Here is a 21903-nt window from a genome sequence, read left to right on the forward strand (position 1 = left end):
GGGGCACCAACCCATCACAGGGCACAAGGCAGGGAACAACCAATGATGGGGCACCAACCCATCACAGGGCACAAGGCAGGGAACAACCAATGATGGGGCACCAACCCATCACAGGGCACTCACATACCATTCACACACACAGGCACACCAAGAGCCAGTTCAATAACCTCAATCAGCCTCAGCATGTATTTGGACTGTGGGGGGAAACCGGAGTACCAGGAGGAAACCCCACGACGACATGAGGGTATCATACCCAGAGGTGTGAGGGGACAGTGCTGACCACTTCCCCGTCCTGCAGCTGTAGCAGTTTTATCATCGCATTAATTTATATGATGATTTCCAAAAATAAAACCGTCAATTATTTTTGTTTAGTTTCCACCCACATTTAGGAGTGTATGCATGACAGGGTGGCGCTGAATGAATGTCTGCGAGTCCCTTCCGATGGACTGGTGTCCCGTGCGTCGTGTCCCACACCTTGTGCTCCATGACTCCTGCTGCGTAAGTGGTCACTGAAAATGGACGGATACAATTGATACAGTTCCAAGTTTACATGAACTTAAATAATGCATGATTTCATAAGAGCACCGGCTGCCGATAGCTAATGCCTGTGCCTTTTGACTTGCACTAGAATGATGAACAAAACCTACACAATAAACACATGCGACTGGATGGCACTGCCACCTGCAGTATGATGTATGGTGACGAAAGCAGAGACTTACTTCGGCAGTTTCTTCATGTGCAGCCCGACGTCGGCCGTATGCGCTAACGCTATATCGCAGCAGTGTTTTGTGAAATTCGTTTTATTATGTAAAAAAAACTCATTACCTGTATTGTGCTGAAAATCTGCCTTTAAATGCAATAAGTAAAATTTTAATCTTTGCAATCTGGACCAATACAACATACAGTATTTTAAAAACATTTTTTTCCTGAAAGAACTGATAAATAGATACACAAAATATCTGATTACACTCGCAGGTAAGTAGTCTTAGACATTTGCAGGACTCCTGCCTGTTGGCCACGCGATTTCACATCCATCCTGGTGCTGAGCCTCACTCATCGCGCACCCATCCGTCACTCTTCCCTTCTGCCTTCTCCCTTCATTCTTCCTTCATCTTCCCCGCGATGCTGTTACCATTGGCTGGCCGTTAAAAGCGCCGTACCCTCCCATCCGGATCTCCTCTCCCCCTAATCCGCCGTGCAGCTTTTCTCCGCCCCTCCCGGCTTTTCACCGTCAGCCGGATCTCAGCGAGCGCCGGCGGCCGGGACACGCAGCCGCTTCTCGGTCACATCGATGGGACATCAGTGTGGAAGAGGCAGCGTTCATAAGCAGAATAACGGCTCGTATCTCACGGTTGCACTGGATGTCCAGGGCTGCCTTTCTCCCTTTGAGTCCCGTCCGATCAGAATGAAGTAGCCCGGGCTGGGAGGTGCCGGTGTGCGGCAGGGTGCCATGAAGTTGGCCGCTGCCCTCCTCTGCGCGACGCTCTCGCTGGCCGCCGCCACGGTCCAAGGTAAGCCGAGAGGAAATGTCACTCCATCCCATCGCATCCACATCGCACACTTTGCCGTGTCCCTCAATACGGCTCCATGATGAGCTGTGTTCAGTCATTTAAAAGTAGCTTTTAGTGATGATGGGAGGTGATCGGGTAAATAGAAATGACTGTGATGGAACAGCGCCTGCTTATTACTATTATTATTCAATAAATGCACGAATGCACCACATACTCAGCACTTATTTCAAAGGAACGAGAAGTGTACATTCTCCTGAAACCGTCCAGAATTGCGAGAAATTATTTATTATTAATCGATAGATGTGTAGCGCCCTCATCTGGGATGAACTGTTGATCTCAGTATTTTTTTTTTCCTTGTGGATAATAGGTTAGAATAAGGATAGATAGACGGATGCCATAATCTTCGCTTGTGATGTTTTATTATTTGTTCAGGTATAATGTTTTAAATGCCATTGGTTACCTGTTTACAAATAGCATGAAGTTAAGAGAAAATAGGAAATGACGCATTAATATAGATTCGGACAGCTGGAGCACTTGAGTTTGTTCTTTTACCTTCTGTTCCAGCATCGTGATTTATGAGCTTAAACCGGAAAGTATTCCCATTTCTCATTTTATTGGGGTGTTATAGGTACGTTTTAGGAATGCTGTGATTATACGAATTTCACAAATGTATATGTGTTTTTTCGTTTTTATTAAATAAAGTGTCAAATATACATAAAAACTGAGATTTCGTGATTAAACGTCATGTTAGAGTGACGTCTTTCTGAACAGAGCAGTGAGATTACACGCCTGTTGGTGCTCAGTAACTTTTATTAAGCTGTTTGGAGGAGATGACCTGAGGATGCGTGAATACTAAATGCCCTTTGCAAACGCTAAAGGTTCAAATTAATGTTCAAGCAAAAAAATATATAGGTGTGTTTAGGGAACTTATCTGCAGTTCCTGTATTATCTGCTGGATATTCATTGTTGAGGACTTAACGAGGATTTTCAGCCAAACTCTGCGATTTTCCTCGGCCTTTGAGAGGCTTGTCTGAGCCTGCATTCCGCATTCAGCAGCTGGATCGTGCGGGACGTCCTGCTCCGAAGCCATTCTGTACGCCGCTTTTCATCTTCCTCTACTTAATCACCGCCTTAACTGAGCTCCAAGACTTGTCACAGCCTTTTTCTAAAGATCTTTTAAAAGCCCATCAGCCCTTCAAAGGATATTCATGCTGACTCCGTCACACCACTGTGTCACCTCGCAGCTGGGGGGTACTTGGGCCCCCGGAGCTTATTTATGATTCACGAGAACTGGGGTCTTACCTAATAAATGATTTCTAGGTCACCTGCCCATTTTACTTACATCAGATGTTTACAGCGCCTTGAGTAATTTAGAAGGGGAAGAAAAGTGAATATCACAGCTGAAATGACAGTGTGTAGCTCTGCCAGTTAAGCCTCTTGCCTTTCATCGGAAGGTTGTAGGTTCAAGCCTTGGCTGAATAGTTCTGAAGAACCTTTGTTGGGCCTTCAACCCCTCCCCCCCCAAATGCTCCCTGGGCATCAGATAAATAGATGATCCTGCGCTCAGATCCAAGGCTTCAGTCGTCACTGTCTATGTCTGTGTGTGACTTAAACGAGAGCCAGATGGGGTATGTGAAAAGAAGCATTTCGGTGTACCAGTACTTGTGCAAATGGGAAAAAAAGCATTGTTTTATTTTAATGGGAAAAACGCAGAAAACAATGCTAGACAAGATGCAAACGAGACATTCTTCCTAGGACAGGTTAGTAACTGCAGGTCTCTTGGCGCAGTGGGCACCTGTTCAGTGGAACTGTCCGCAGAATCGGCACTCCTGCACATTTAGTGGGGAATCGTAAAGGCACGCTTTCATTACCAGGAGGTCCTCTCTGAGGTGTCACACAGTGAGTATATGCGTGGTGCATCCTCTGAAGGGCCTTACCGCACTCCTCCTGTGGATGGCGCCCTCACAGCGCCCCCTTACAGCGCCCCTCACAGCGCACCCTCACAGCGCCCCCTGTTGGCTGCTTCCCCGCCTGACGTCCTGAGGAATTTCTCGTAATTGATCGGAGGTTGTGTTGGCCAGCCCACTGTGCTTAACTCCCAGTTCTGGCACAAAATGTCTTTAACCGGATCCCATGACACACATTCCCTCCCACCTGCCCCCCCCCTAGATCTGGACCAACTGGGCGGCTGGCATGTGTGTCCACAGTGGAAAAAAATAGGTCAGCTGATTATTCTCAAAGAATATTCTAGAGGTCATCTATCATGTCCTTATAAGTTTCACATAAAATTTATTATTACCTGCACTGTAATAAAATCGGCTTTTAATTGTTTTTTTTTTCACTTAACCTTGATGGTGACAATATCAGTGGAAGGATTTCTAAATGAACTGTAGGGAATTGATAGGCCACATTGAAGTCCTTATTGTGTTTGCCGAAAAGGCTGCAATCACAGTGTCAGCCATCGTTCACATGCATCACAGCGGTGATTCAGATGCTGATTGTCCTGAAGAACAGCTTCTCCTTCCAGCCTCACGACCCAAACACGTGCCCATATGCACACAGGCAGTAAACAGCCCTCCTTGCTGGTAAACATGCCCATAACTAAGGTCTTTGCTGCTGCGGTTCACAGCATAACTGCATTCTCGCTACGTCCCCTTGTGAATTCTAGCAGAGCATGTCCAGTGTTATCCTGCTTATTTGTTTGGACTGTTCCTGCTCGGGGCTTGATAAGCACCGTGCACCATCGCATGAAGATGCCTTCAGAGTAGCTCATCCCCGCGAGATGCTCCAAGGCTTCACGTCCATCTCCGGGGCTCATTTACTCGCTGAAATTTCGGCCGTCTAAATAAGTCGTTGCCTGCTTGCCCTGCCAACCCCTGTCAGAATAACCAGACTGTAATTAAATGAGGAATCACAACAAATCATAACAAATGTCGAACCAAGGACTCATTAGCGAACTGCGTTTTCACTCGCTGTGCATTAGAAAGTGTCCTTCTGTGACTCATTTGACACTTGGACCTTTGGCTGCTCTGAAGCATAGTTACACTGCTGGTTTGAAGCTGGGTGGCAATGTGGCTTGAAAGCACTAAGGTTGAGGGTTCGATTCCTGTCCTGGATCTGCGGGGACATTCCATGGGTTTTCTGTGGGAGCTTCGGTGTTCTCCAACGATCCACGTGTGGTTACCATGTGGCTCAGCAGACTCAGATCAGAAGGTTGCTGGTTCAAGCCCCAGCCTCATCAGAAAGGTCACATGGGCCCTTGAGCAAGACCCTTAACCTCCCAGCTCCCCTGCCTGCTGATGAACTGGAATTCCATCCCGTGTATCTCCTGCGATGTACCCTATCGCTCCATACATAGGGTTCTATTCTAGTCATGATCCTGTACTGGATAAATAGATTTCAAACAGTGTTTCTCAATCCAGTCCTCTGGGACCCGCAGATGGTCTATATTTTTGCTTCATCCGAGCTTATTGCCACATTCTTGCAAAAACTTGGACTGTCCATGGGTTGGTCGCTGCATGGGGACCAGATTGGGAAACACAGATTTAGAAGCTGGACTCTCATCTCTACCACTGTGTGCTGGTAGAATGTTCCCACTTTAAATGATACACCTCACCCTTTACTGTCTTACAGACTGGAATGCCTAGCATTGAGTATATATAATAATCGACCTCAGGAGGAGAAGTAATTGTGACAGGCCATTGACTTTCTTGATGCAATCGCTGAACTACTTGTGGAAAACGGTCATAACATTTTTGCTGATACAGGAATATTCAAGAGCAGTTCGACGGCTTGGTGCTGGAGTGGGACAGAATTGTAGGGCACCTGTAGGGGTTCAGGGCCGGACAGAGAGAAGCTGGTAGAGGAGCAGAGTTAGATGGGTGTGAAGATGCATCAAAAGAGAGATTCTGTCAGGCCCAGTTAGTGACAGTCAGTCTCAATGAGCTGGTTATGGAGAGTGAGAGACCTGGAACAGTACTGGGCATCAGCTAGGGGTGAACCTGTATTTAACCAGGCCTGAATGGATGCAGTGGGACAGCACACTATTCACACCTACAGTCTTTGTAGCGTAAACCAGTGTCTCCCAATCCGGTCCTTGGGGACCCACAGCTGCTCTTTGTTTTTGCTCCCTCCCAGCTCCCTGCCAGACAGTCTGTATTTCTTCTGGGAGCTGGGAGGGAGCAAAAATGTGGACTGTCTGGCAGGGAGCTGGGAGGGAGCAAAAATGTGGACTGTCTGGCAGGGAGCTGGGAGGGAGCAAAAATGTGGACTGTCTGGCAGGGAGCTGGGAGGGAGCAATAATGTGGACTGTCTGGCAGGGAGCTGGGAGGGAGCAAAAATGTGGACTGTCTGGCAGGGAGCTGGGAGGGAGCAAAAATGTGGACTGTCTGAAAGGGAGCTGGGAGGGAGCAAAAATGTGGACTGTCTGGCAGGGAGCTGGGAGGGAGCAAAAATGTGGACTGTCTGGCAGGGAGCTGGGAGGGAGCAAAAATGTGGACTGTCTGACAGGGAGCTGGGAGGGAGCAAAAATGTGGACTGTCTGGCAGGGAGCTGGGAGGGAGCAAAAATGTGGACTGTCTGGCAGGGAGCTGGGAGGGAGCAAAAATGTGGACTGTCTGGCAGGGAGCTGGGAGGGAGCAAAAATGTGGACTGTCTGGCAGGGAGCTGGGAGGGAGCAAAAATGTGGACTGTCTGGCAGGGAGCTGGGAGGGAGCAATAATGTGGACTGTCGCTAGTCTTGTCGTTTCTGACAAGAGGGGAAATTATAAACGTCCTTAAACCTGGTGCAGAAGAAAATGACCGGATTGGTGGTTGTTGTGGTTTTGCTGTCGGAGGGAAATTCTGGCGGCGCGACAGGGAGGTGGCAGGTGCAGCTGTACGGCATGTGACATCCTCGCTGGCCGGGATCCACTTCATTATGGAGATGAGGAGATGCGGAGCCTTTGCCCCCCTCCCCCCGCCAGTTTGAGCAAGTCCACGCCTGTTCTGCAATCCCTGAATGTTTTTGCTACATTAAGATGTATTAACTTTAAGCCGGAACACGCCGTGCACCGAGTTCCAGAGATAACTAATGGCTGGAATATGATTTTCTTTGTCTCTTATCTTGGCAGGGCTGAAATGGGATTAAAAATCGTCCTTGGTCTTTGGGGTCCCTCACAGTCCCATGGGAAATTTTGAGGAATAAAACATCCAATATGCCAGATGTCCAGTCTAGCCACGTACTTTAGTAAGTGTTTTTTAGCACATTATTGCTGATATCTATCACTCTTTACCCCCTGCAGCCCTGGACGATTTCGTTTCCCTGGCTGAGATGGAGGATGCCCTCCTGAGGAACCTCTTCCATGGTTACCAGAAATGGGTCCGGCCTGTCCTACACGCGAACGACACCATCACCGTCCGATTTGGCCTCAAGATCTCCCAGCTGGTGGACGTGGTGAGGACATATTCCCTCCTCCAGATAGAGCAGCAGATGGAGTCTGATTGTCCTCCAGGAGGCAGATGGGAAGCTACATTGTCTTTTTCAATTAATATCACTTAAACTAGAGGCTCACCTTTTAGGAAATGCATTAGACACTGATGTACTGTATGTGAATAGCTATGTACAGTAGGTGTCAAAACTATGGCCACACCTACTCATAGAAAGGTTCATTTTTACTTTTTTCTACATCATTTAAAAAGAATTATAAAGACATCAAAATTACCAAAAGAACTTATGTAAAATTATGCACGGATCAAAAAAGTGTTAAACAAACGTTTTATTGGGGGCAGCTCTGTAGGTCGTGACTCAGAAGGTAGCTGGTTCAAATCCCTGGTTCGGCAGAGTGATCAGACCATTATAGCGGTATTGTACACAGACTCGTAATATTGCTCATTACAAGGATCTTCAAGAATGGAACCGACGCAGCACGACAGTGCTTACTGAAGAACAACAGACCATGATAGTAAGACAGGCTTACAACCCAGCGCGTGACTCACAGGCATGGAGGCGGGCATGGGGAGCATTCATATCATAACATTATTACGTGATTATAAACCTGACTGAAGACTAAGATTAAATGTAAATCCAACCAATCGTGTGTTGCATTCATCCATACATATTCCAGAAACTCTTATCCCAAAATACATTGCTGTTGCAGCAAATGTAATTTTCTTATGGTGCATTGAAGGAAGAAGGGAAATCGGAATTAATTATAAAAAATTAAAATGCTAATTAGACATACTGTAAAGAGAAAGGATCGCAAGTATACCGCGATTTTCAGGAGGACCGCCAGTGCAGGGCTGTTGATAAGGAAAGCTCTGGGGGTAATTTTAAGAAATTGGCTATTTACTTTTTGCCAGGAGGGGAATCAATCCTGCGACTGCATACGTCTGTGCGTGGTAAGCGATGAGGACGGGTTTAAAGGGCGGCGTAAATCCATCCGGAGCTGTCCGCGGTGCTGAAATATGCGGGCCGGCAAGGCGCTATAACTCAGCCGCGGAAACGACAGCCGCCGCGGGGACGGAATGGCAATGAGTTGCCCGGTGGGCCCCGAGCAGCAGGAACGGCCCACATTTACTCAGCCATTTATTTACACGTGTTTTCATCTGGGACTAAACACTATTATTTAAATTCACATTATTTAAACACATTTAATACGCGTATTAGTCATTGGAGAATTCTGCTCTTTTTTCTTACTACATTTATTCCCGTCTCGTTTAAATGGCATATAATATTATATTTAAACCATTAAATCGTGTCGCCCGCCCAATACCAAGCTGTCTCCTACACCCCGAGTAACTATAAAATACAGCTGATTCCATGAGAGACTCTTTCCCGTTGACTTCATTTAATTCAGCACAAATAATTTCATTCGTCTTCTTCTGTTGTGTCTGTTTTGATGAGAAAAAACCTCGAATCAATATGATGCACTTTCTTTTATGTCTAATTTCTCAACACATTGCTGGTAATAAATTCTTCAGTTTGCAGATCCCTGTTTGGGGTTTTGTTGTGAGGATTAAGGTGTATTTAGAAACTTTTTCCGGATATAAATCACAGATTGGACGTGAACTGTTTTGCTTTTATTTTTATCAAACACTGTCCCTCATTTATTACATCAGTGTCTGTCCATGGTAAAATCTGACGTAAAAGTTAAGATTCAACTCACAGAATTGTTATGTTACATGTAACAGGACACGAGACACCACATTTCATCAGTGGCACAAATAAACAAAAAATTATATTACGGAAGCATTGAGCCACTGATGAAACGAGGTGACTTGTGTCCTGTTACATATAACAGCACATTTCTGAGTGTTCTGGCCTCACCGGTTCAGTACCCAGAAGTGTCTACCATTTCTTCCGAAGTGCAGCTTTTTGCGCGGCTGCTGGCGCGGAATCTCCCTGGTTGCGGTGCTGAGATACCAAACGGGCGGCTAGTGTAGTCGAGGGGCAGCACGCTGACTCTGTTTCACTCTTCTGTTTACACAGGATGAGAAAAACCAGCTTATGACCACCAACGTCTGGCTGTGGCAGGTCGGTTTGAAGTGCGACACCTACACTCCGCTGCTGAGTCCTCTCTACCCTTTCGGTTATACCCGTTTGCTCATTATCTCAGTTCCTTAGTCAGTCTCCTTTTATAATCCCTCTGCTGCCATTTACACCTTTTTTGTGCTGTACGTTCCTTCTTTTAATGCCTGACATGTGCTGTTTTTTAAACCTGTCAGCTTGATTAAAAACAAAATCTTATAGGATGTCACTTATTTTTAACCTCCCTCGTCATATTATTTATGTCCTATACCTCGAATGTGAATATGTCGCTTACTTGAAAGATTACGTAATGTGTTTGGCGTCTTTGATGCTGGTTTGATGGTGAAGGTCACTGGTCTGAAATGGTCCCCGGGGCAGTTCACACTTTGGGCTAAAAATTCACGTCTTCCAGAATATTCCCCCATATTCTGTTGTAGTTCTGGCAATGAGCCAGTGTGTTACTGTGTGTGAGTGGAATATAAATTCCAACAAACAAAGAAACAAACAAAAAAAGTGGCAGTCTGTTTGCGATGTGAGGGTATCCTTCCTTTTCTGCCCATTTGTCCATCCAGGAGTGGATCGATTATAAGATGCGGTGGAACCCAGAAGATTACGGTGGGATCACATCCATCCGAGTTCCTTCAGAGACCATCTGGCTGCCTGACATCGTGCTGTATGAGAAGTGAGCGCCGTGTGCCTTTAAGTGCGGACCTGACAGGGTGATCCATCGATCTGCTGTCTTAGCGACAAAGCTATCTGTAGGGTGTAGATGTATCTATTCAGTGGAGGTTCTCTGACCACTTGCGAACAGTTAATTCTCCTCCATTTCCTCAGAGTATCTCTTGTTTTCACACCTCTCTGTTTTCCCACCCTTAGCGCTGATGGACGCTTTGAGGGCTCCCTGATGACGAAAGCAATCGTCAAGTTTAACGGCACTGTTACCTGGACGCCCCCAGCCAGCTATAAATCCTCCTGCACTATGGACGTCACCTTCTTCCCCTTCGATCAGCAAAACTGCTCCATGAAGTTCGGCTCGTGGACCTATGACGGCCACATGGTGGACCTGGTCTTGGTGGATGACCATGTGGACCGCAAAGACTTTTTTGACAACGGGGAGTGGGAGATCCTCAATGCTACTGGGGCCAGAGGCAGTCGTCAGGATGGGGTGTATTCTTACCCCTATGTCACCTACTCCTTTATCCTCAAGAGGCTCCCGCTCTTCTACACGCTGTTCCTCATCATCCCATGCCTGGGTCTGTCATTCCTCACCGTGCTGGTCTTCTACCTTCCCTCCGATGAGGGTGAGAAGCTCTCGTTGTCCACCTCCGTCCTAGTTTCCCTCACCGTCTTCTTATTGGTCATCGAGGAGATCATCCCTTCCTCGTCCAAGGTCATCCCACTCATCGGCGAGTACCTCCTCTTCATCATGATCTTCGTCACCTTCTCCATCATCGTAACTGTCTTCGTCATCAATGTTCATCACCGCTCGTCCGCCACCTACCACCCCATGGCGCCCTGGGTGAAGAGCCTCTTCTTGCAGAAGTTGCCCAGGCTGCTGTGCATGCGGGGTCACACCGACCGCTACCGCTATCCAGACATTCAGCTGCGCAGCCCTGAGCTCAAGCCCCGGGGCAAGAAGCAGCCCAGGCCCCAGGCTGGCAAGGAGGAGGAGAACATCGCTTGGCTGGCCTTGCTGGAGAGGGCCACCGATTCTGTGCGTTACATCTCCCGGCACATCAAGAAAGAGCATTTCATCCGTGAGGTGAGAGACAAATTAAACCACATCACTGCACGACTGGAGTCCCTTTTTAGAAGGATGCTTTTCTGAAATGAAGTTCTAAATCTCACGCCCTTCGTAAAAGGTTCTTTTTATTGACTTTGCTAAAGTGTCTCAGAGCGCCAAACATTTAATCGGTCAATTCATATACTGATACAGCTGTACAGCTGTTTCATTGTAATTTTTCAAAGGGTGACAATTAGTAACCACACCTACTTACTAGAATTACATGTTTCTCACAGAGACGAATGCACAAATCAGTCCATTTCTCTGTCATCTAATATGTTAGTGTACTAGTTTCAGCACTTTAAATAATTTTTCTGGGCTTTATTTTTAAATCCTTTCCTGAATCAATCAGTAATCGAAAAAGGGCCATAGAATTAGTGTGTTTTAGGTAATGGTGTAATGGTCTTGAAACAGACCAAATCCATGATACAAATGTTCGGGTTCTTGTGTTGCTGTTCCGGAAGTCATTTCACAATTAACACTATAACATATGTGAGTCACAGATTGTTATTCTATTTAAAGTTAGTGTAAGTTGTATATTATGTAAATATTACACATTACACGTATTTTATCGTTTTCCAACTGCGGGTCACGTGACTATTTCAGCCCAATCATGGTCGAGTGATCTCACCCACGGTAAAAGGCTAGGCTAGTTTCATTAGCTCAAGATGGATAATAATCCTCGGCGGTTTTCCAAATTGTTGTGACATCTTCCTTGATTTTTATTACCCCCCTCCCCTACAAATGAGGTCTGAACCAAACCTTTGATCTGGAGAATCGTTACACTCCTAGTTTTAGCATTTAGCTCATTTTGTCATTGAATGTCTGTCTCTACAAGCGTAAAATGAATGTGTGTGCTAGAGGTTTAGCTGGCAGACTCGGCTATTTATTTCTGCAATCATCACGTCAGCTGTGACTGCTGCACACTGATTCTCTCGTTTCCCCCTTTCTTGTCCGTGCGTCTCCCGTCTTCTAGGTGGTCCAGGACTGGAAGTTTGTGGCCCAGGTGTTGGACCGTATCTTTCTGTGGGCCTTCCTCACCGTGTCTATCCTGGGTACCATTTTTATCTTTACCCCAGCTCTGCAGATGTACCTCAGCACACCTTCCTGAGTCCTTGTGGAGGCCGAACATCGTCGTCATCGTCGTCATCGTCGTTATCACTGTAACTCCGTCGTCACGTAGAGGCTGACTTTGGCTCCAAGGTGAGCTGTGAGATTTGGGCCTAATAACCGTAAAACCCTACAGGTGCCATCCTTGTATCAGTTTCCCAACCTAAATTGACTGTATATTCCCAAAATCTGTATATACTTTAAATCTAAGGGCATGGTCGGTACAAAAAATGTAAAATGTAATATATACTGTTACTGTTACAGTTACTGTAGAGAATCTACACCTTCTGGGTGCTCGTCAGCTGTGCTACACACAGTAAGCGCCTGTCAGGAAAGGGTCGGCGGAATGTGCCAGACTGGCTCACAACCACACATCCATGGGACTTTGAAATAACCCACCTTTTCCTCCCCTGCACACCGAAAAGGACCCTTCAGTCACGTCATCCATAGTTCCTGCTCCCTTCCACGCGTTTGATTGTGTTCCAGAGGAACAGCAGCATGATTTGTCGAGTAAAAAATCCTACTCTTTTGTGTCAATGCCTAGATTCCAAGGAGGATGAAATTTATATACATGTACTATGTGTGACATTTATGGCATTTGGGTAAGCTAAATTAAACTCATGATTAGTTGATTTTAGGATAATTAACTCAAGAAGTTCAAGCATTTCCCTTTGGGATCATTAAACTTTAAGTAATGTAATTTAGCACAACTTTTGTATGGATTGTTACAATTTGACCACTAGATGGCAGCAAATGTTCATTGACGTTTGAAGCCATATTAAAATTTTCATTGACATAGGTAAGAGCTGTCAAACTATAACCCATATTTCCTGACTTATGTCATCACTTGTCTGCGTTTTTAACACATGGGTTTCATTCACTTGGTTCTGTATTTAACCTATAGCTGTCATTTCACATTATTAAATATAAAAGCCCCCGTTCCATTCTGACTGCCTCTTTTGTCAATTCCCGTGAAATCATCTGCTTTATAGTATCCGGAGCTGGAGCGAGCGATGCCAAGAAAACACCGGCCATGCAGCTGAGACTCACGGGAAGAGATTAGGGCTGAGATACAGTAACATAAAGGTGGCTGTCAGGGCAGCAGGTGCCCGTGAGACCAATAGTGACAGTTATGGGGGGGGGGATTAATATTATGTCCCCCTCCCACAACACGTTCAATAGTGACAGTGACCACAGTAAAATTCCGCATTGATTAAGCTATAACTATAGGTAGTGTGCAGAAAGGATAATCAGGATTACGTACATTTCGAATTATATTATTCATTTTATTCATGATTTTCGTACATTATAGGTTGGCTTGAATTGCTGTAGTAAAACATGTAGTTGAAATGTATTAAAATATTAAGCTACATCATATAAAATACATACATAAGTGTCCGGTAAGTAGATTAAATGAAGGTTTATGCAACATAACCAATGTGAAAGATTGGCTTTACATCTAAAGTGAGGAAGTTTACAGGCATGTGTCTGTTTATCAGTTTCATAAAAAAAATAATTGTAATCAGTCTCAGTGGCGCAGTTGTACAACATCAGATCCACAATGTCAGGGATATGAGGTAAAATTCCACAAGCTGGTAAGTAGAAATTACTAGCAGTAAAAGAGATACTGATGAGTGAATCCAGAGAACTGGCTGTCATGTTGCTGTCACTGTGTAGGCTACTCACGCAGTACACATTAACGATTAATTGTCCCACAAGGATATAATAATCGCAATAAAAGAACACAAATACGTTGTCATTATGAAAACAAAAAATGAATTTGAATGCTCTTTGCGGCAATTTTTCTAAATCACCAGCTGTGAAATTACTTCACTTAGTCACCCCTAATTTGAAACATTTTTAACTGTCTTACCATTTATTCCTAACATGAGCGTTAACATAAAACGGTAAATATGAGTATAAGCGGGTGCTACTGTATTAGCGCACATGGTTGAGACAACAGTTGCAGAACATTTGTTTTCAAGCTATTATGACGTTTCATGCTCGTCTTTTGGCAGAACCTGCTTTGGAGTCACTGCTGGGGAAATCAGTACTTTATCCCCATATTCTCACGGGTCTCACCTGGCAGTTATGAAGTTACATTATTGGTGTTGCAATCAGGGCATTACAAAGTACAGATAATTAAGGAAGCATATTAAAGGCGTGTGAATGAATGAAAATTCAAATATGTAACATCAATTTGATTAACATCATCTGTGAACCTAAGCAATAGAAAAAATATTAATTTTAATATAACACGGATAAATTAGAAATCAATTCAAATTTTCATGACTTGGAAACTATTCAATAATCTGCTTAATAAAATAATTACTGGCCATAATATGCACTGCATAATTATATTAATGGACATATTAAGGCCTAGACATTTTTAACAGGGGGGCAAGGTAAGGAATGTGAATACTGGGTTATGATTGGAATTTAATCAGACGCAATCAGCAACAAATCCAGCAAAGGCAACTGTCGCCCATCAGCGCTTGATTGAAAGTGTTTCTTGTGACATATGATTTGGACGCATCGAGTAGGATATGATAATTAGTCCTTCCGCTACTGTCCAGCCCTCATCGTATTCTTCTAATACCAAGACAGAGCATGGCGGATGTAATTACTCCTAATGTTTTCTTCTGTCAGAAATCAGATCACGAATCAACTGATGTTCAGCACGATAATTTTAATTTTTTCTTCCATCGACGTGGTAATTCAAATACCGTGAAACACCGTGAAAAACTGAAATAAAGAAAATTACTATTACTAACTCAATTTTTACAAAACTCTTTTCGCCATTAAGCAAACGGTCTACTGCGTTTACAAGACAGCGCAAATCACGAACATACATATAACAAAAACAAGAAAAGGCAAAACAGTAACATACCGTGTGCTCCTTCTGATCAGAATTAGGAGACGTTACTACATTATAACCTCTTCCTTTCAGTCTTTTTTGAGTTTCTTTTCTTAGCTCCTTTTCGTTCTACTTGCTAGCCTTGTCTTTTTTATTGCTCATTACGTTAGGTCACATGATCACGTAAACGTAGCTCTTTCCGCTGAACAGTAGGAGGCACTGTTACCAGAAAACTCTAAATTAAACCTTTTACAATTAATATTTCAAACAATAACATGTTTGCAACAAAAATAAACAAAATACAGTCGCTGGACAAAATACAAATAAACATTAAACAAATACATAAGCGACTAATTTCCTGGCAACAGCTACACTGCCACCAAATTACAAAGATTTATATTAGCAACACAAATTAAATAAATCTTGTAATTTTCACAATTTTCAACTCCCATATACATACTATGTTACATAACAAGCTAACCAGGTTCTGGGAGGATTTCCAAGCGGATTTAAGAATTATTCTCTACAAGTACCACTATTTTTTGAACTGGACGTTCAAGAAATGACGGTTGTATCAAGCGTTCACCTTTCTTTCCTAAATTACTTTGTCCTATTTGAACTTTAACCTTTCGAACTAAACCATCATCATCTGCACTTGCTTCAACAACTCTGGCTATCTTCCACTCATTTCTGGGAATGTTGTCCTCCTTAACAATCACGACATCTCCAACTTGCACATTCCTTCTGGGCACATGCCATTGTTGTCGGAGGCTTATATTAGCCAGATACTCCTTACGCCATCTGCTCCAAAACTGTTCTGATAAGTATTGCACCCTTCGCCACCTTTTCCTGGCATACAAATCTTCTCTAACAAACGTGCCTGGAGGGGGAAGGGGCACAGAGGACTTCATCGTGAGTAAATGGTTTGGTGTCAGTGGTTCCATACTTCTTGGATCGTTGAGTGTGTTCGTTGTGAGTGGACGGCTGTTGACAATAGCCATGGCCTCATAGAAGAAAGTTCTCAATGAAGTGTCATCAAGTCTTCCTTTAGCTTGCGCAAGAACAGTAATCATCACACTCCTGACTGTTCTTATCTGGCGTTCCCAAACACCTCCTGTATGACTGGCCTCGGGAACATTCATTAGGAAATCACATTGTTTTCTTGCAAGATATATAGAGATCCTTTCTTTGTCCAATTCCATCAAACCCCTTTCCAATTCATTTTTTGCCCCCACAAAATTTGTACCTTGGTCGGATCTAATCTGTCTTACTGTTCCTCGTATTGCAATGAAACATCTTAGAGCATTCAGAAATGCATCAGTTGTGAGATCCTCTAACATCTCTAAGTGAATGGCTCTTAAACTCAGACACGTGAACAGCAACCCATACCTCTTAAATTCTTTCCGGCCTTGTTTTGTATAGAATGGACCAAAGCAGTCCATTCCTGTATAAGTAAATGGGGGTGATGGCTCAACACGGTCCACAGGTAAGTCTGCCATACGTTGTTCTTCAGTTTGACCACGTGCCTTTCTGCATGTGACACAATGTTTGATGTGCTTGGCAACCACTTTGCTCGCACTTATTGTCCAGTATCCACAGGCCCTGAGTTGATTCAGTGTTTGACCTCGGCCTTGATGCTGAGTGTTCTTATGACAGTTGTCAAGTATAAGTTGGGTGACAAAGCCTTCCTTAGGAAGGATTATTGGGTGTTTAGAATCAAACGATGCAGAAGACTTTCTCAGTCGTCCTCCAACCCTGAGCAACCCATTTTCTATGATAGGATCTAGTTGGTATAGCTTGTGAGTCTTTGGCAAATTTGCAGACCTTTGACTAAACAATTTGAACACTTCTTCAAAATTTTCCCTTTGTGTTGCTCTGATAAGTGCATGAGCAGCCTTCTCTCTTTCCTCTACAGTGATAGGACCTGTCCTATCTTTCTTAGGCCATCTTTGGATGCGGGCTATGACGTTGAGTGCTGTGTTCCAGTCTGAAATTCTCGAAAGCCTTCCAAAGAAGCTGTCCTTCATAAAGGCATCAGTTTTCAGGACCTTTACCTCTGGGTCTCCTACAAGAAGCTCTGGGGAAGCCTCACGTATTGCTAGCTCTCGTTCCCATAAGAATGTAGGTCCTGTTAGCCAAATTGAGTTTAGCAGACCTGCCACCGTGAGACCCCTAGATGCATGATCTGCAGGATTTTGACTTGTGTCCACATAGAACCATTGACCTGGGTCTGTAGAATCTCTTATTCTTTGGACACGATTGGCAACAAATACATGAAAGCGCTTGGCTTCATTCTTGATATATCCAAGCACCACTTTAGAATCTGTCCAGAAGAATTCCTGATCTATTTTCAGAGTTAGCTCTTCTCTGAGGATGCTACTTACTGCGGCAGAGACTGTAGCTGCAGTGAGCTCAAGCCGTGGTATGCTGACAACCTTAGAGGGTACTACCCTAGCCTTTCCCATGATCAGTGCACAATGAACCTGCTCATCAGTGACAATTCTAATATACGAGCATTGCCCATAGCCTTCAGTACTGGCATCTGAAAAATGATGCAGTTCAATTTTTTGGATTATGCCAATGTTCTTAGGAATGACACATCTTGGTATTTGAATTTGCTGCAGATTTTCCAAGTCTTGAAGCCAATTCTCCCATTTGGGCTTCAGTTCAGGTGGAAGAGGTTCATCCCATCCCACACCACGTTTGCACATTTCTTGAAGGATTCTCTTTCCAGTCAATATAAAAGGAGATAAAAATCCCAATGGGTCAAATATACTTGCAACTGCAGATAAGATTCCTCGTCGAGTGGCTGACCTTCCACTGAGAACGACATTGAACGAGAATGTGTCCGTTTCTACGTTCCACTTTACCCCCAATACACTCTGCATTGGAAGCTCATTGTAATTCAAATCAACATCCCTTACTATGCTAGCACGTTCACTCTCAGGAATAGAACCCAAGACTTCTCTGCTATTGGACACAAATTTGTGTAGATGTAATTTTCCTTTGACAAAGACCTTTTGTACATCATGGACCAATTGGATGGCTTGCTCAGCTGTATCAATGCTGATTAAACCGTCATCCACATAGAAATTTTGCCGAATGAAACTTGCTGCCAGTGGGTATTCTTTCTCATATTTAGTGGCTAGATGTTTCATAGCAAAATTAGCACATCCTGGCGATGATGCTGCCCCGAAAATATGCACTCGCATCCGGTACTCTTTAAGCTCTCCTTCAATGTTCCCATTCTCCCACCACAGGAACCTCAAGAAATCTCTGTCTTGTGGGCTGACATGAAAGCGGTGAAACATTTTTTCGATATCGCAAACAATTGCGATTTGGTGCTCACGAAACCTACAAAGTACTCCAGTCAAAGCATTGTTTAAATCTGGCCCTGTGAGTAGATGCTCATTTAAAGAGGTGCCCTCAAATTTAGCAGAGCAATCAAATACTACTCTAATTTTTTCAGGCTTCCTAGGATGATACACTCCATGGTGAGGAATGTACCACGTGATGGCCTCCTCTGGGGCATCACCTACCTCTTCAGCATCACCATCATGAAACATACTATTCATAAATTTTAAGTAATCCTCCTTGTACTTTGAACTTTTCATCATCTTTCTTTTTAGATGTTTTAGTCTTACCATAGCAAGCTGCCTATTATTTGGAAGCTGTGGACGCACTCGAAAGGGTAAAGGCATTTCCAGATGTCCCTCTTTATTATGTTGAATTTTCTCACTCAGCAGGTGTAAAAACTGCATGTCTTCTTGAGATACTGTCTTTTCTCTGGAAGTTGTGTCTAAAAAATCCATTTCTAAGGCCTTAATGATGGAGGTAGGAGCAACAGATGGAAGTTCCTTTACAGAAATGCGGTGGCTCAACCCTGTCACATCCCTTGAGCTATTGTGAGATGTTTTGGATCCCACTATACTCCAGCCCAAATCAGTCTTGACTGCATATGGTTCAAACTCTTCCCCTGATATCACCTGCCTTGGTTTCAGAGCCCTGCTGCAGTCATAGCCTATTAGAAGACCTACCGGACAATTCAATAGATCTGGTATCTCTGATGATATGCAGAGTAAGTGATTCCACCTTTTTGCTGTTTCACAGGTGGGAATACTGTTTTGTTCCAATGGGATGTACTCTCGGGTATATGCAGGCGGCAATTCAATGTATTCTTGTGAATAGTATCCTCTTACTCTAAGTCCAGTTGCTCGTTGACAATTCACTCTGGAACCTCTGTTAGTCATTGTCGACAATTTCAATACGATGGGCTCTGTGTCTGCTTGGATGTTGTGACAAACCTCTTGATCAATAAAGGTATTACTGCTTTGCGTGTCCAGTAATGCATACACCAATGTTTCTGTACAGTTTTTTCCAACACACGAGATCCAAACAGGAACAGTCATTGAAGTACGATCACAGGCATCGCCTTTTACATTGCACAAGGCAACAGAATTTTCTTGCTCTTGTTCTGATGCCTCTGGCTTTCTTCCTTGAGGACGTTCTTCGTGAAGTGGAGTAGGATGGCACTGCCGACAAATATTGCAAGTGGCCTTCTTCTTACAGTTTTTTGAGACATGACCAACTCTGAGGCAAGCAAAGCACATTTTGTTGTCAATGACAAACCTTTTCTTTTCATCTCGAGGCATTGTTGCAAATTTGTCACATTTGTAAATAAAGTGATTTTTCTGACAACAGACACACTTTATTTGCCCCTTGTTCTGAATGCCAGAAGGGTTGTCCTGGGCACTATTTCCTAATGCATTTAAGTTATGAGGGTTGGGTTGTGCCTTTTGAGACTTGTTCAATGCTGTCATCAAAGTGTTGGACTGGAAACGCTTCTGTTCTTTTGCAGGTTTTTGATCCGTACCCTTTAAAGCATGGAGAGAGGAAATTGGATTGCATGCAATACGCGCCTCTTCTGCTACAAAATCTGAAAATTCTGTAAAACCTGGGTATGGCTTCCCTTCATCCAGTACTTTAGTGACAAACCGATTCCAACGCGTTGTTACCCAATCAGGAAGTTTCTGCAACAATTTTTGATTTTCTTCACAGTCATCTAAGACCTGAAGTCCCTGCACATGGGGCATTGCGTTCTTGCAGGCTATAAGGAAATCACTGAACTCTCTTAATTTCACTGATTCTCTAGGTCCAATCCTTTGCCAGGTGCTCAGTTTCATACGGAATGCTCTTTGGACTATGAAAGGATGACCATAGCGTTTGTTCAGGGAAACCCAAGCCTGTGTATATGCTTCTTCATCACTTCTGTAAAATGTTCCTTCTAACACACGGAGCGCTTCCCCACTTATGTATTTTTTCAAATAGAAAAGCCTATGAGCTGAGTTTGTGCAGGACGTTTCAATTAATGCCTTAAAGCAGGTGCGCCATTCAATAAACTTAAGTGGGTCTCCTGTGAACGTGAATGGTTCAGGGTTTGGGAGTCTAGATGTTGCTAAGGATTCCTTTAGGGCTTGAACCATTGAGATGTCATTTGCTCCCATCTCTTGCTTATCTTCCTTGCAAGGAGGTACTGAGATGTCTTGTAGATCCTGGGAACATGGTGAGCTATTGTGCTGTGTTGAAGGCTGTTTTGAAGGCAAGATGCTTATTATTCCTGTATCTCCTAGGTCAGAATTCAGTCTTAATTCCTCTTCGGCGTATACCTTATATTCAGCCTCCATGACTTCAAGGTCCCTTTGATCCTCAAGCCTCTTTAGCCTCTCTTGCTGGGCTAATATTTCCATTCTTTGAGCAGAGATTTCCTTTTCTCTGTTGATTTCAGCCCGTTTTGATGCCAAACGTGCAGCTGCTTCTGCTTTCTTTACTGACACCTGACTTCCTTGCTGACTACTGACTCCAGCTCTTGAAACTGTTGATCCATAAATAGACCTCGCATCTTCTCTTTGGAGTAAATGAAAGAGTGCTGCTTTAGCAGCCTCTGCATCAAACTCCTTTGTGCCGACTTCTGCATGACGACCTTTCAAGAGTGCTATTAGTTCGGTAGTAGCAGAAGTGCAGCTATCCATTCTCCTTCTTATATCTTGAGAAGGGGTGGTCAACGCACGTAACCTCTCGTATTCTTGTTTTAACCTTGACTCATAGTTTTCTATAGGTACTATCATGTCGCTTAATTCAACTTTAGAGCATTTTTGCTTAAGCTTAGTTCTAATTAACTGAGCCTCTGCCTTGAAGTTTACATATATAAACATAAACCTTCTTTCCCTTTTTATAATCTCAGCCTTTCTGAGTTCAAGCATTTTTTCTGTTGGGCGTTTTTCTCTTTCAGAACGTCTAACCTCTTGTTCATTTTGAGAAGATGACTTTAGAATCCCAACCCTTTGTATTTCGATATCGGCATGAATCTCACCTATGCGTTCCTCAATTTTTTGTCTTTCGGAAGTTTCAAATTCAGTCTCTAATTTTTCTTCTAACTCTGCCCTTTCATCTTCTAGAGCCTGAACTACTGACTCTAGCACACAGAGGTCTGAGGCACCTTGATCCATTTTTAAACTACTATGACATCACAGTTGAAAATTTAACCAATTTTAACAATTAACTTTAAATTTGAGAAACTACAGAATCACTATTAATATGTACAATATTCAATAGAAAACTTAAAGTTTTTTTTTTTTTTTTTTTTGCAAGGTTAGTAAAGAAATTAAATACAAAACTGTAAATACAGTCTGACCTGAGAGCGATGATTAGAGTCCGTTACGACTACAGCACTGTCCGTCTGTGCGCTAGTCTGATGTTCGCGATATTTCCTCGGATAAGCACTTGCTAGCATTCTTGCTAGTTAAAGTTGTGGCGCCTTGAAGAAACGCTGGGGAAGTCGGCCCACTCTTCGGTCCGTGAATCTGCTCCCTCGAGTGGCACGTTTTTACTCCCGTCGTGCCGTAGATTAGAGACGTTTTTCACTGTAATTACTCCTAATGTTTTCTTCTGTCAGAAATCAGATCACGAATCAACTGATGTTCAGCACGATAATTTTAATTTTTTCTTCCATCGACGTGGTAATTCAAATACCGTGAAACACCGTGAAAAACTGAAATAAAGAAAATTACTATTACTAACTCAATTTTTACAAAACTCTTTTCGCCATTAAGCAAACGGTCTACTGCGTTTACAAGAC

At 43.6% G+C, this 21903-nt stretch overlaps 2 protein-coding genes across 3 annotated transcripts; one reads left to right on the top strand and one right to left on the bottom strand.

Annotated features, from left to right (window-relative positions):
- Positions 1-862: 862 nt before the first annotated feature.
- chrnb3a (cholinergic receptor nicotinic beta 3 subunit a) lies at positions 863-12851 on the top strand. 2 transcript variants are annotated; one of them, XM_048996565.1, is made up of 7 exons: positions 863-975; positions 1153-1511; positions 6794-6945; positions 8980-9024; positions 9591-9700; positions 9895-10780; positions 11778-12851. In XM_048996565.1, the coding sequence occupies exons 2-7, from the start codon at positions 1451-1453 to the stop codon at positions 11910-11912; spliced, it is 1389 nt and encodes a 462-aa protein (XP_048852522.1). In that variant the 5' UTR covers positions 863-975; positions 1153-1450; the 3' UTR covers positions 11913-12851. The 2 variants fall into 2 exon arrangements, with proteins under 2 accessions (XP_048852522.1, XP_048852521.1); XM_048996564.1 differs by lacking the exon at positions 863-975 and having other exon boundaries at positions 1076-1511.
- Positions 12852-14585: 1734 nt separating this feature from the next.
- Positions 14586-21354, bottom strand: LOC125720747 (uncharacterized). The gene is made up of 2 exons (XM_048996553.1): positions 14802-21354; positions 14586-14656 (listed from the first exon to the last, which is right to left on the bottom strand). Exon 1 carries the CDS (start codon positions 21272-21274, stop codon positions 15278-15280), a length of 5997 nt encoding a protein of 1998 aa, XP_048852510.1. The 5' UTR covers positions 21275-21354; the 3' UTR covers positions 14586-14656; positions 14802-15277.
- Between the last annotated feature and the right edge of the window lie 549 nt (positions 21355-21903).

This window comes from Brienomyrus brachyistius, chromosome 25 (assembly GCF_023856365.1).
Source record: "Brienomyrus brachyistius isolate T26 chromosome 25, BBRACH_0.4, whole genome shotgun sequence".
In the NCBI taxonomy this organism is placed as follows: Eukaryota; Metazoa; Chordata; class Actinopteri; order Osteoglossiformes; family Mormyridae; genus Brienomyrus; species Brienomyrus brachyistius.

Coding starts and splice junctions, on each gene's coding strand:
- chrnb3a (XM_048996565.1), top strand. CDS start 1,451: ATGAAGTTGGCCGCTGCCCTCCTCTGCGCGACGCTCTCGCTGGCCGCC. Junction 1,512..6,793: donor GGCCGCCGCCACGGTCCAAG/GTAAGCCGAGAG, acceptor TACCCCCTGCAG/CCCTGGACGATTTCGTTTCC. Junction 10,781..11,777: donor AAGAGCATTTCATCCGTGAG/GTGAGAGACAAA, acceptor CCCGTCTTCTAG/GTGGTCCAGGACTGGAAGTT.
- LOC125720747 (XM_048996553.1), bottom strand. CDS start 21,274: ATGGATCAAGGTGCCTCAGACCTCTGTGTGCTAGAGTCAGTAGTTCAG.